Raw genomic sequence first — 14182 nt, forward strand, 5'->3', positions numbered from 1 at the left:
CCAACTCCACCTCTGCACACCCTGGGGGCTGGGACACTGGACCCGGCTAGAGGGCGCATGGCCCCCAACCCTGTGTGCATCTTCATGCAGTGAACGGCTCCCGTCCAGCAGGCATTGCTGTGGCAGATTGGCCACCCTGGCTGGACACACAGCACCTGGCTTCTGCTGATGCCTTCTCACACTGCTGGGTGAGGGTCCCTGTCACCCAGCCATGGTGGGTCCCCGGCAGCTCAGGCCCTGCCCCAAGGCGCCCGTACCTCGCTGTCTACCTTCTCATACATAGCCTGTTGGAAGCCCAAGCAAGGGCCTGTGGGGGGTCCAGCTGGAGCCCACGGGGCAGGGTCTTGAAGCTTCCTCCCTCCCACAGCCCCACCCAAAAGCAGGAACTCTGCGCCAGATACCCGCGAGGGCAGAGAGCCCCCAGCACTGCGGAACCACTCCTGCAGGTGTAGGACAGCAGCCTTGTCCAGCAGAGAGTGACCAGAGGGCCCTGGGGAAAAGCACTGTTCTGGCTGTGGTGACTTTATGCATCCAGAAAGTGGTGGCCGAGCCCTGAGGACTATGTCAGGTTTGTCCCTTGAATGACCAGGGCACCGTGCCCAGCTGGGGGGTGCCCTCGATCCTGAGGCTTTCACAGAGAAGATGGCAGGAAGTGGGGCTTTCACAGGGGCACTGGGCAGGGGGTGCCCAGGCCAAGGGCCAGGGTGGGCTAAGCAGACCTGGCCCTTGAGTGTCCCAGGGGCTCCGGCCCTGCCCACCGTCCTTGGGGCCCCTGGGTGGGTGGGAGAGCCCAGGAGCTCCAGGTCCCACAGGCCTCCCTGGAGAAGGAGTCCCAGCCTCCTGCCCCCTCCCCGGGGCCTGCGCGGGGAGCAACCAGTTCCTGAGCTGGACCCCCTAGGGCTGCAGGCACAGAGCCTGAAGAGGTGTAGGCCTGGCAGAGCAGGGGGCAGGCTCTCCTCTCCCTCCGCCAGGACCCGGATCTCTGTTAAGCAACTTCACCCCTGCAAGCTGGGACATGCCCACGTGTGAGACGGAGTTGGGGACAGCCCCGAGCCTCCGTCGCTCACGGCAACAGCAGGTGCTGCCCAAGAGGCCCTTCCTCTGAAACCACCATGGAGGTGAGTCCCGGTCCCAGGGCCCTACGTGGGACAGGTGGATTTGGAGATGGCACACCTGGCTTGGACTCCACGGACAAGGGCCAGCAAGGGGAGGTGGACACTGTCCAGGGGACCCACCACACTTCAGGAACAACTTAGCGGAGCCCAAGATTGCTATCTGGCCGGCTGACCCCGAGCCAAGCCTGCAGGACCCACGGCTGGGGCTCTGGGGGGTGGCGGCAGTCACCGGGCTTACCTGGCATGGCCCTCTCACTCCTCTGCCGCTGGATTGCCAGGTCAGCCAGCTCGCTGAGCAGAGCGATCCCATGATTCCCTGAGCTATGGGGCAGCGGGGCTGTGCCGGGGCATGCAGAGGCTGCCAAGGGCTGAGGGTCCAGTGGGCTGCCGCTGGGCAAGTCTCCCAGGTTGATGGTGGCGGCCACCAAGGCATCCAGGCCTGGCAGTGCCCTGGGTGGGTGGCTGTTGTCAGGGGCTGCCCCACAGTCTTCCTCTGAGTACTCCACGCTCTGCTCCCCCAGCTCATCTTCCTCCAGCTCGTCTTCCTCAGGAGCTTGCTGCTCCCCCTCATCATCAAGGGCACTGGGGCTCCCTGCTTGCTGCTCCAGGCTTTGGGGAGAGGCCTCCGACGAAGGCCCCTGCTCCCCCTCCTCCCTGCTCCTCTCTTCTCTCGCCCCTCCCTGAGTAGAATGAGCCTGGCTGGAGACCTCGGAGCCCCCCGCCTCGAGCAGAGCCCCACATTGCAGTTCTTGTAGCCCCTCAAGTGGGCTGACGTCCGCTGCCTTCCCCTGGGGTCCCCGCTCGGCAGGGTTGGGGGTGGCAGCAAGGTCCTGGGTGGCCTCCCTGGGCCCTGAGAGCAGCCCGGGCTCCTCCAGGCTCCTGGGGCTGCAGGGAGGCGGCTCTCCAGGCAGGAATGTCCTTGTGGGCTCAGGCTGGGCCCCTGGGGCGGCGGTTTGCATAGTTTCAGGGTCCTCGAGGTCAGAAGAGTGCACGTCTGAGGGTAGGGAGAAGCCCATGCTGGCCACAGGGCGCAGGTATCCGGGAGGCAGGTCTGCAAAGGAGGGGACAGGTGAGCAGGGAGCCAGGAGCGGTGGGGAGGGGGTGTCCTGGGATGGGATGAGGAACGGTGGCCTCGAACCTTCAAACCCAAGCCCATGCAGGAAGGTCTAGGGCCAGCTGCAGGCCTGTAAGACTGATGGCGGGGGAAGTGTTAGTGTTAGGTTAATTGAGGGGGCGGCCTGGCTGGGTGCGGTGGCTCATGCGCACAATCCCAATACTTCGGGAAGCTGAGGCAGGAGAATCATTTAAGGCCAGGCATTCACGACCAGCCTGGGCAACAGAGTGAGCACCCCCTACTATAGAAACATTAAAAAACGACGAGCTGGGCATGGCGGTGAGCGCCTGTGGTCGGCGACACAGGAGGCTGCGGTGGGAGGGTGGCGTGAGCCCAGGAAGACAGACTGCAGTGAACCGTGTTTGTGCCACTACACTTGTGCCTGGGCGACAAAGGGAGACCCTGTCTCAAAAAAAAAAAAAGTGTGAGCAGCTTGAGGCCAGGCCCTCCTTCCCCACCAGAGTGGCCTTAAAGCTCCCCCCACAACCCTGGCCACTGAGGGAGCTATCTCTGGGACCCCGTGGGGTGGGCCGCCAGAAAGGGGGATTTGTAAAGTATGATGCTTGAACCAGGGTTTTCCCTGAACCAGAACGAGCCGGCAGCATGTCAGAGGCATCACGTCCCATTAGCTGCAAAGAAAAAAAAAACTAAGGAAAAAAACCTAAAAAACCCGTTGGCCCCATCTCCTGACTGTGAAACTGGGACGAGTTTTATGCTGGCCACACCGTTTCCAGTGTGAACTCTCAGCCTCATTCAAAGAGAATCAAATAGGCTGGCAGGGAGTGGACGGGTGGGCGGCAGGGGCCGAGACCCCCCCCACCGCCGGCAACCCTCCTCGCTGCCCTCCTTCACCCAGCTTTACTGAGACCCTGAGTGGCAGCCTGGTCAGGTCCCATGCCTGGTGCCCCCAGAGCGCCAGCACCACCACCAGCAGGCCCCGCCTTCATCACCGGGGAAGGTCCCCAACATGGCCGGCCAGGCTTCATCGCACCTTCGTCAGCCCAGGGCCAGGAAGGAGGCGGCTAGGGCACGGTGTGGTTGTCAGAGGATTGGGAAGAGAGAAGAAGAAGGAAGGGAAAAACCAGAATGCCCTAGGCCTGGGCAGGCACGGGGCATCCCAGGCAGCCTGACTCAGTGCTGCCGTGCCAGGCAGGGGCAGGAGGGCTGGGCACAGAGCACGGGGATCAGTCTGGGCCAGGCGGCTGCTCTCACCTGGTTCCGGGGTGACGATGTCGGCCTCTGGCTGCTGGCCCTCCCCATTCTTTTGCTCGGCACTGGGCACCCTGAAGCCAGGCCCGGGGCTGCCAGCAGGGCAGACATTTAAAGTGCACGGGGCGCTGGGCCGAGGTGGTGGGGTGGGGCAGCTGGGCGGGGGCTTCGGGGCGGGTGGGTGGCAGCAGGGTGGCAGCTTGCTGGGGCCTGCAGCGGGTGCGGGGGCGCCCGGGACCGTGAGAGTTAAGGCAACTGGCTTGTGGGTGGACTTCGGGGCCTTCTCCTGGGCAGGCTCTTCCAGCTCCAGGTGCTGGTCTTCAGGCTTCCGCTGTCAGGGAAGGGGAGAGGCTCAACCAGGGCCCCTGCTGGGGTACCTCCTGCTGGAGGGCAGGCATGCAGGGGGCTCCTGGAGCCAGGGCCGGCCAGGCAGGGTGGGGGCTGGGCGAAGGTGGGGGAGTGCAGCCCAGGTGGGTGTGGCTGGGGGCGATACCTGGAACTGGGCGGCCCTCTGCTGCTGCTGCAAGGCATAGAGCTCCGGCTGGCGGAGGAGCTGCGGCCGCGCGTACACAGGGAGCTGGCCCGGGCGCTGCATATGGGAGGCGGGGCCCCGGCCCCCGTACACGGGGGGCCACAGCGAGGCCTGGTCCATGACATCTGCTGCGGGCAGGGCCGGGAGGGTCAGCCCAGCCTGGGAGGGGACGGCTCCGGGCTGCTTCCCTGCGCCCCCTCCACTCTTTCCTCAGCCCTGGAAGCCCACCGCTCCCTCCAGAGCCCCGGCCAGCCCACTTGCACTGCCCCTCCTTCCAAACGCGTGCAGCGGCCTGGCCCAGGGGTCCTTACCAAGCGTGTGGGGGGCGCTGTGGGGTGTGGGCTCCGAGGGCAGGATGACCAGCTGTGCGGGGGCATCCTGGGGGAGGGGGAAGACCGAGGGGACAGGGCCGGCCACGGAGGCAGGGAAGCCGGGGGGCAGGTTCTGGTGCAGGGCGGGGTGCCCCAGGCCTGGGAAGCAGAGGCCACAGTGGTGATGCCTCCCCTCGGGGACCAGGAGAGAGCCCGTCAGCCCCAGGCCAGCCCTCACCCCACCCTTGGAGCACTGACCGTAGGAATGTCCCCCCATCCACAGGGAGGGGCTTCGGGTACGGGGCAGCCAGGGTGCGTGGGGGTGAGTGTGGGGGGCCGGGTCCCCCCCCCAGCTGGCCACTCTGCATCATGAGGTGGGGGGCCAGGTCCCCAGGGCAGCTGCTCGGAGGGTGGATCCGGGTGAGCTCTGCTCGGTCTTTGCCGTCCCTGTAAGACGTGGAGCTCAGCCCTGCCACAGCAGCCGACACCCGCTCCCCATCCCACCCCCACCAGCCTGGGAGGGAGAACGGGGCCTGATGGCTCGGGGAAAACCCCAGGCTCCAGTCTCAGCGCTCTGCAGGGCTGACTGGGGGCCCTCTCCTGGCCTGAGAGTGGCCGACCTTACCGAGGCGGTGGGTTAGCTGAGACCCCCCAACCCAGAGTGAGATCCCAGAAAGGCTCTAGGGGTGGGAAGAACCTCACCCATGGCCGACCATACAGTCTGCTGCCCCAGTCACGACCACCCTTCTGTCCTCCATGTGGCTCTGAGCGGGGACCTCCACGCCCAGGCCTGGCCCTACTCCCCAGGGCCATAGGCCCGGCTCTCACTGCAGCAGCAGCTCGCGGCTGGCCAGTCCCAGGCGGTCATCACACAGCCGGGTCCTCTCCTCCTCGGCCTCCAGGTCCAGCGCGTGTGTGGAACGGGGCCCACCGCCAGCTGTACAGGGCGGAGATGGCAGAACGGGGAGGGCTGGGGTGGCTGGGGAACCACCTCGAGCTGGGGAGCCCGAAGCACTGAGGAGGGTGCCCTCGTCCTGGGGCCTTGGAGGGTCGGCCAAAAGCAACGGTGGGAGCTGGGGGGTGAAGGGTGCGGGGCACGGGGCAGGGCCCGCTGGGCACCCTAGATGGGCCCGGTTTCCCCTCTGCAGGGCCCATACCTTTGAAGGTGGGGGCGGCCCGGCCCTGCCGCGTAGTGTTGGTGCCGTAGGCTGCCTCGGTCCGGCTCACCGTGTCCTTCTGCCGGGCCAAGGCCACCGCGATGCCCACAGGGGGCTGCCGCACCTCCCCGTCACCGTGCACGGTGTCATGCTCCCGGCTGCGGGCACAGTCCGGCCTCTCTGCCTGGCCTGAGCCCTTAGAGGACGCGAACTTCGCTTCCTGCTGGACGCAGCTGGCCTTGAGGCCGCCCAGGCCCACCACCAGGGCTTGACTGCTGTACTTCAGCAGGTTCTTCATGGCCGAGACCTCGTCTGGCGGCGCAGGCAGCTCCTGGGGCAGAAGGGGTGCCTGCTGCAGGCCCCCGACAAAGGGGTCCAGGTAGGCGCCAGCCTTACGCTCCTCACCGATGGCCATGGTGGTGCCCTGGCCGGCCTGGACACCCCACGGAGGCAGGTGGGGCCCGCCGTAGCCCAGGGACGCCAGCTCCAGGGACTTGCGCTTGGCCTCGGCCCCAACGCCCCCTGTATCCACCTCGGGCACCACCAAGTGCTGCTGATGCCGGATCCTCGCCACCTTCTGCGCCCCAGGGGGGCCGGCTGGGGCTTCCTTGCCAGCTGTCTTCTCTAAAGTGCAGCAGGTCTGGGGGGCCTTCCCGCCCAGCGGGTCCTGGTGACCAGGCCGGGCACAGTCCTGTGAAGCGGTGGGCAACTCGAAGTAGCCGCTTTTGTCCAGACTGCCTTTAGGGAGTCCAGGGAAGGGGGCCTCGGGGCCTGCACTGCTGAGATAGTCCAGACCCTTCAGCCGGGGGTTGAGGGCCGCCTCGAAGCCCCCAGGCCGCCGCTCGGCCTTGCCCTCCGCCTTCAGGTGGGCATAGGAGATTCCGTAGGGTGCGGCGTGCTCAGGGGCCATGGCTGCCTCCAGGTGCCGCTCCTTGCCCTCGCCTGCTATGGCGCAGGCCTCAGCGGCCTGGAAGGGGCGGCTCTTGTCGGCCAGGTGTCCCACAGAAGGCACGAAGGTGGGCCCGCTGGCCTTTAGGTCCCGAGGGACTTTGTCCTGCAGTGGGCAGAGCCCGTCGGGGCCCCCATGCAGCTGCAGGCAGGGGAAGGAGCCGGCGGCCGTGCTGAGGGGTGGGGGCGGCCCGGAGGGCAGGCCGGACGGCACGGTGTAGGACGCAGCGTGGTGCAGCATCTGCCGCCGCTCCAGGCACTCGCTGAAGGCCGGCCCAGGCTCTGGGGGGCCCGCTGCCTCCTTGGCACAGCGCCCAGAGGTTGCCACCCCGGCACCAGGCCTCCCCAGCACGCCCCCTGCACAGCTGGCTAGCGCAGCCCTGCCCATGTCACCGTTGAGCACCTTGGTGTTGAGGAGGCAGGAGGGGAGGTGCTTGGGGCGGCCCTCACAGGCTCCTCGGGCGGCGGGGCCCCCCTCCCTGCAGTGCCCGTCTGCTGGCGCCGGCAGCACCACCTTGTGCCGCTCCTTGCCACCGTCCTCCTCCGCCGCCGGCCGCTCCTTGCCCTCAGCCACCTTGCCCGCCTTCTCTCTGCACAGCTCTTTGCCCATGAGGAAGCGGTCGAAGTCCTTGGGGCCCTTCTGCAGAGAGCCAGCCTCACCCCGGTCTCGATCCCGGCTACATGAGCCCATGGGGTGGGGGGGAGCGGCCCGGGCCACGCTATGGAAGTTGTGGTTGGCTGGCAGCAGTGTGGGCTGGGGCGGCAGGTTGCGCAGGTAGAAGTTATCTGCAGGGAAAGAGCCAAGGTCGATGGGAGGCCTTGGGGGTGAGGCTGGAGAGACTCCGGGACAGTGCTTCCAGAGACAGTGCTCCCAGTGCCCCCCGGACACCAGCTGGCACCAACCCCAGGTTACAGCCTAGGGAAGGGTTTTGCTTTTGTTTTTTAAAGTAAAATTGTGTGAAATATGGGCAGCATCAAATTTCCCATTTTTGGTGCACAGTTCAGGGGCGCTGGGCACATCCACCCGGCCATGTCACCGTTACCACCATCCATGGCTGGAGTCTCTCACCCTCCCAAACTGACGCTCTGTCCCTAAGACATACTCACCGTCTGCCCCAGAGCTAACTTCCGTCCAGCCCCCTACACTTCAGAGATGGAAGATGAAAAATTGAGGCCAGTCTCCCCTGCCTGGCCAGTGCCAGTGGGGGTTTTGGGCGGAAGCGGGGCAGGCAGTCAGTGTCATGGGGCAGCCCAGCTGGGTCTTTACCAGCAGGCACCAGGACCTCGGAAACCAGGGACAGGTGGCAAGCGGGCTCCTGGCACCCCCAGAGGGGCGTGGAAGGACAGGTGGGCGTGGAGGATGGGCTCAACAACCTCCTAGGCACCCTGGGAGCTCCCAGCCCCGACACCCCCAGCCTCTCGTCTGGATGCCTCAGGCTGGTGGGTTGAAATGGAGAAAGGCCAGTGGCTTCGGAAGCAGAGAGCAGCAGCTGTGCTCACCCTGCCTGGTGGGTGGTGGGTGTCTGGGGGCTCCCTCTGAAGTCCCTGGAATGGCTGCCCAGCCTGGGCTGTGGCCCGGGCCCACCCTTCCCGGCTAGTCTGCCCCAAGCTCTCCACACTCCAGCTGCGCTGGGGGTACCCATCTCCCCACAGAGGGGGCCAGGTCACCGCCTCTGGGACCCCGGGGGACCTGCCCCTCCCCATGCCCAGCTGGGTGGGTGGGCAGCTGGGTGGTGCCAAGAGCGGAGGGAGCAGACAAGGGGGGAAACAAAAGAAACATTTGGAACTTGTAAAATTGTCCTCAGGCATGTAAATTCCTTGTCAATTTCCTGCTAATTAGAAACAAGGAGGAAGGGGAGCGGGAAGGGGCTAGCCTGAGCGAAACCTAATTAGCTCCATTTCCAAAACCAAATACTGTTCTTGGACGCGGCTCCACCACAACATTGTGGAAGCCGAGAGGCCTGGCCGGCGCACTGCTCAGAGGGAGTCCCCTGCGCTGGTGGAGGGGTTGGGTTTCTGGGGCTGGGACCGGCCAAACGCTGTCAAAACAGCTGCATGCGTGCCGGGCTGACGAGGGGTCTGGGGGAACCTGGCCTGCTGGGCTATCCTTGGGCTGCTGAGCCCCTCTGCCTCCAGGTGCAGGAGCTGGGGTGTGGGGTGAGGAGACAAGGTTTGGGTGCCTGTCCTGGGTCAGAGCTGAGTCTGCTGGGTGGGGCTGATGGTGAGTTCCTGGCCCCCATGCCTGCACCCCTGCAGCTGGCTGGCCTGGGCAAGGCCAAGGCCCTCCTGAGCCTCAGCTATCTCACGCTCCTGCAGGCGAGGAGGTGCAGGCCACAGGAAGGTCTTGGAGTGTGAGCGTGGGGTAGGGAGGAGGGGCTGAGGGTCGGCCACGATGACGGGCAGACCGGCCTCAGGTCCCCACCCGCCAGCTCACACTCAGAGTTGGGGTCCTCATGGCCACAGGCTCACTGGGGTCGCTCCCTCCATCCCCTGCAGGGCGTCCAGTCTACCTCCCAGCCCCTTCGGGGGGCTATTTGGGCCTTTCCTCTGTCCCTACCCTGAGCTCCAGCCCTAAACACCAGGGCTCCCGAGCTCCCAGGGGCTGTGCGGAAGGAAGCCAACTGTCCCAGCCTCCCTCCTCACCCGCCGCGGCCTGGGCATCCCTCTCCACAGTTAGGACAACCTCCCAGTCCGCCCTCCACACTGACCCCACCCCGTGTGTCCAAACACCTCTCCGATCCTCTTAGGGAGACACCCAAGCCCCTCCGCACTGGAGTGGAACTCACCCCTCCCTCCAACTGCTCCTCCCAGGTGTGCCCTCCCATAGCCTAGGCCAGACACTGGGGGTCACCTAGACCCCTCTGTCCCTCCCTGCTGCCAATACCCCTCCTAGCTATCACCAAGGCTGGCCCCTGTGGAACCCCACACCTATATCGCTTTTCATTGGAGCACCGTTAACTAACCTGGTAACTAATGGACAGCTTCCTGCTCCAGCCTCCTGGTGCCACCCCAAGGAGGACTTTTAAAAATGCAAATGAGGCCGGGCGCGGCGGCTCACGCCTGTAATCCCAGCACTTCCGGAGGCCGAGGCGGGCAGATTACAAGGTCAAGAAATCGAGACCATGGTGAAACCCCGTCTCTACTAAAAAATACAAAAATTAGCTGGGCGTGGTGGCACGTGCCTGTGGTCCCAGCTATTTGGGAGTCTGAGGAAGGAGAATTGCTTGAACCCGGGAGGTGGAGGTTGCAGTGAGCTGAGATCGTGCCACTGCACTCCAGCCTGGCGCCTGGCAACAGAGCAAGACTCTGTCTCAAAAAAAAAACAAAAAAAATGCAAATGAAATGTCGCCCCACCAGAAGAAACCCACCTTGGAGATAAGGACCCATACCCATCCACCTCCAGCCAGGCCCTCTCAGGGACTTGCTGGCACCAGGACTTGGCCCCTATGGCCCTGTGATTCCCCTTCCCCAAGGTCCCACTGGCTCTGACTTCTCAGCCAAGACTCAAACTCTGTGTCCATTCTTCGGGGAAGCCTGCTGGCAGTGGGGTGAGCAACACCTCTGTCCACTAGGGCACGGGGTGGGGAGGAAGGGGGGGTGCTGGGCCCAGGCCAGCAACTGTGTGAGCCAGGAAGTGCAAGCTTCTGTGGGATGCCTCCTCCTCCCCAGCCACCCCAGGATCCCCGGGGTTCCAGGAGCTGCAGGCAAGGCCAGGTCCCACGGAAGCTGGTGGGGCTAGGGTGATGAGGAAGCCGGGCACCAGCTCAGCTGCTCCCGCCTGAGCACTGAGAAGAGGTCAGACAGTGTGGCTAGAGCTAGACTTGGGAACTGAACCTGCGCCTGGGGGCAGTCCTGGGTCCCTGGGTTTAAATCCCAAAGGGCATGCCCACCCTCTCCTCTAGCCCCTACCCTGGCTTCGGTGACACCCGGTGGGAGGGCTCACCAAGGAGGCCTTGAAGCTGCTGTGCCCCTCCCCGCCTCCAGCATGCCCTGCTCCCCCAGCTGGCCTGCGCTGCACTTGCCTTTTTGGGTTCCATAGAAACGGTGCTGCCCGTAGAGAACGTTGCTGTTTCCATGGTGATCCAAGTGGCTCACGGGTAGGAAGGTGGATGCCAGACTCCCCGAAAATCTGGGGTACCCGGGAGCTAGAGGAGCAAGGAGACCCGGTTGCAGAGGCACCTCCCAGCCTCCCGGCCGCAATCGCCCTGACCCCAGGGAGGCAAGAAGCCGTCAGTCGGCCCAGGAGTGCTGCCCCGCGGAGCCCAGCACGCAGCCGCTGGGGGAAATCAGCCCGTCAATACATCATATTAACTCTGACTCGACTAACGCCATCCCTCCGGTGCAGCACAAATTGAATTGCTGATGGGATGGGGAGACGGGGGACAGATGAGGGGCCTCGGTTCCCTCCCAGCAGCACTCAGCATCGCGGAAGCTCCCAGGCCGGGCAACAAAAGGGATTCTGGGAAGGTTTCATGGGAAGAGGGGGCACCGTGGACAGATGCTGCTGCACCAAGGGCCTGGCCAAGGGAGAGCCAGGCCTGGGCATGGCCTCCCCGACAGGCCGCAGGGCCCAGTGGACAGCTGTGCCAGGGGCCAGTGCTGTGGTGGTGTGGCTGCCCTCCTCGTGCTGGGGGCACAGGTGTGCATCTGATGCCAAGTTCCCACCATGGCAGGGCCTCTTCCAGCTCCAAGATCTGCACAGGGTCGGGGCGGGGAGCCCAAAGAGTCCCCTGCACAGGCCCCAGCCCCAAAATCCCAGGCGGGAACTCCAAGTCATGCCAGCCAGGCCACTCTCTAGACAAAGGGGTCTGTCCCTCAAGTCAGCCAAATTTCTGAGCAGCCTGCCCCTGCCCGGAACAGGAAAGCCAGCCACACCCAGCCACCCTCTTGCTGGCCCTGGGCCTTGGGACAGCTCTGGCTGTGTGGGGGCACACCTGACCCCACCCCAGGGATGAAGGTGCAGCTGGCGGGTCAGGACAGGGCCAAGCACGGCCTGGGAGGCTTGTGGGCACCTGCTCCCGGTCCAGGCACTGCAGGGGGCAGGTCTGCTGGACCAGGGACACCGGCCACAGGGAGTGTGACTTCTGGTTCCCCAGCAGGCCCTGGGCCCCAGGCGGAGCTCTCAGACAGACCCACCCAGTCCCAGCACACCACGGTGCTGCCTGAAGGTGAGGGCCGAGGGGCTGGCTGTGGCTGGGGGTCCGGCAGCCCTCTGCAGGCCTGAGAAGACATTGGAAGGAGCACTCCAGAACTTCAAGCTGCCAGGATGAACCAGAACGAATGCAGCTGGGCTGGGGCACCCACTAAAACTCCTGCTCTGAATCTTCCCTGGAAAATCGGCCCCAAGTCCAAAAGGGGCACCCCAGACCCCAATCCCAGCAGGTCCCCAGCAGCGGCAGGCACAACCAGCCACCAATCTTCTCTGGCTCGTGGATCCCAGGGAAATCTGTGGAGCTGGAGCCCCAGGACATGCTCCGGGAAACCTGAGCTCTGGGTCACCAGCTCCAAGGATGCACCCCACACCCGCCCCATTTGGAGTCTCTCACAGGGCGTGAACACAGGGAGGGCTCTGAAAAGTCCAGCGATGTGGATGCCTGCCTGGCAGGACCCAGTCCCGTCTCCCTGTGAGGCCGCACGGCCCAGGCCAAGTCTGGGGACCTGGGCAAGGCACCCTGGCCCCGCCACAGCCTTGCAGCTGCCCTCCAGCTGAGGACGCCCGGCTGAGGCTTGAGCCTGGTCTGCGTGGGAGCTGCATCTGGAGCAGATGTTTACCAGATTAAACTCTGCTCCTGAAAGACTCCACAAAGGCTGAGCGTGACGGGGTGGGAGCGACCTGGGACGGGGGAGTGGGGGAGCAGCAGGCAAGGGGCAGGGCCTGGGGGGCACTGGTTAAACCTCCCAAGCTGTCCCTTTTTAATTGGCTGCTGTTTAATGTTTTAGAGGCCTTGTTTTGGTAAACAGAAGTCTGTAAATTCCTCCTTCCCAGACACCGTTTCCCGGGCATTGAGCCCCTGTTCCCTCTCGAGATGCAGGCCTCCAGCCCATCCACTCTCTGGGGGAGCAGGCGCTCAGCTGCCTGAGGAGTGGGCTCCTTCTCGCTGGTCCCCTCTGGGGGCAGCTGAAGGTGGATGGCTGTGCGTGTCCCTCCACTGCTGGGCCTTGGCTGGTGGCCCCTGGGCTGGAGAGCAGGGCGGCATCCACCAGGGCACTGAGACCGAAGCCCTGGCTGGCGCCCCATCCTTGCCTGCTTGAGTCCTCACCACTGAGGCCCCAGAGGGGAAATTAGGGAGCCAGGGAAGGAGGAGGGAGTAGGGAGATGGGGTGCAGGGGCAGGGAGCAGAGAGGAAGGGGCTGGGGTGCTGGGGAGGCCCAGCCAGCAGGGTGGGGTCATCTTCGGGCAGGGGGCAGAGAGGGGAAGGGAAGAGGCCCTCCCAGGCCAGCAGCAGAAAGCCCCTTTCTTTTTCCCAAGTCTGCAGTCTCTGAATTGAAAAAGGAAATGAAAAACTGATTTTTATGAATCAGAGCAGCTGTTCTGAGAACAGAAGCCAGAAGGCAGGGCTGCTGTGGCTGGGCCAGGGACACACAGGCGTCCTGGAAGGCGCTGCCACTGAGGAGTGGGGTGGTGGCTCTGGGTAGGGCTCCAGGGGGATAGTGGAGACTGCAGGTGGCAGGAAGGGGACACTCTGGGGCCAGAGACCAAGAGGGCTCAGCCAGCAGGGCCTGGGAGCACACGAATCCACAAGCCAAAGGTCCTCAACCGTAAGCTCCTGCTAGAATGTGGGGACCTGGGAACCTCCGCTTCCCAGACCCCTTTGAGACGGGAACTTTTATGATCACCCCAACAAACAAGGACAAGCCTGGGCTAAGCAAACCGCCCCGAGAGGTGGGCAGGACTCAAGTCTGCTGCCGTCTGGGCTCCTGGTGCCCTCGGAGCCTGGTGGAGTGTGGGAAAGAGCCCTGGGGGCAGTGGGGTCACACCGAGGTCCCCACATCCTGCCCCTGCGGCTGTGGTAGGCAGGAGACTCCAAACTCAGTCCTATGATGGGACGGACCACAGGGGACAGAGGCTCAAGGCACAGGCACCTGATGGGTGAGTAAAGCCAGGACGCCACATGTGGGCTGGAAGGGGGGGACACAATGACCACACGCCCAGACCCCTCCCAGCTGCCCCCAGGCCTGAGCTCACCATATCTGGAGGGGTCATGGGTTGAAGGTGGGAGGACACCTGTGGTGTGGGCAGGAGGAGGGGAGACAGCGGGCCCCAGTGCGAGTGGGGGCTGCCCGTGGGCAGGGTTGAAGGACAAAAGGGTATAAGGGCCTCAGTGGACTGTGTGACACCTGCCCTGGACACAGGAGGGGCCTCGGTGGACTGTGTGACGCCTGCCCTGGACACAGGAGGGGCCTCGGTGGACTGTGTGACGCCTGCCCTGGACACAGGAGGGGCCTCGGTGGACTGTGACACCTGCCCTGGACACAGGAGGGGCCTCGGTGGACTGTGTGACACCTGCCCTGGACACAGGAGGGGCCTCGGTGGACTGTGACACCTGTCCTGGACACAGCAGGGGCCTCGGTGGACTGTGTGACACCTGCCCTGGACACAGGAGGGGCCTCGGTGGACTGTGTGACACCTGCCCTGGACACAGGAGGGGCCTCGGTGGACTGTGACACCTGCCCTGGACACAGGAGGGGCCTCGGTGGACTGTGACACCTGCCCTGGACACAGGAGGGGCCTCGGTGGACTGTGTGACGCCTGCCCTGGACACAGGAGGGGCCTCGGTGGACTGTGACACCTGCCC

At 64.7% G+C, this 14182-nt stretch overlaps 1 protein-coding gene across 1 annotated transcript in view; it reads right to left on the minus strand.

Moving 5' to 3' along the window:
• BAHCC1 (BAH domain and coiled-coil containing 1) overlaps positions 1-14182 on the minus strand; it is a 61908-nt gene that overhangs the window by 17351 nt on the left and 30375 nt on the right. Inside the window, 9 exon segments of the mRNA XM_032241363.1 lie at positions 1354-2166; positions 3442-3769; positions 3932-4098; positions 4282-4440; positions 4540-4630; positions 4632-4728; positions 5110-5218; positions 5439-7172; positions 10409-10531. Of these exon segments, the coding sequence (XP_032097254.1) occupies positions 1354-2166; positions 3442-3769; positions 3932-4098; positions 4282-4440; positions 4540-4630; positions 4632-4728; positions 5110-5218; positions 5439-7172; positions 10409-10531 (3621 nt within the window).

Source organism: Sapajus apella, unplaced genomic scaffold, assembly GCF_009761245.1.
Source record: "Sapajus apella isolate SASKATOON/1434 unplaced genomic scaffold, GSC_monkey_1.0 scaffold48, whole genome shotgun sequence".
NCBI classification, from domain to species: Eukaryota; Metazoa; Chordata; class Mammalia; order Primates; family Cebidae; genus Sapajus; species Sapajus apella.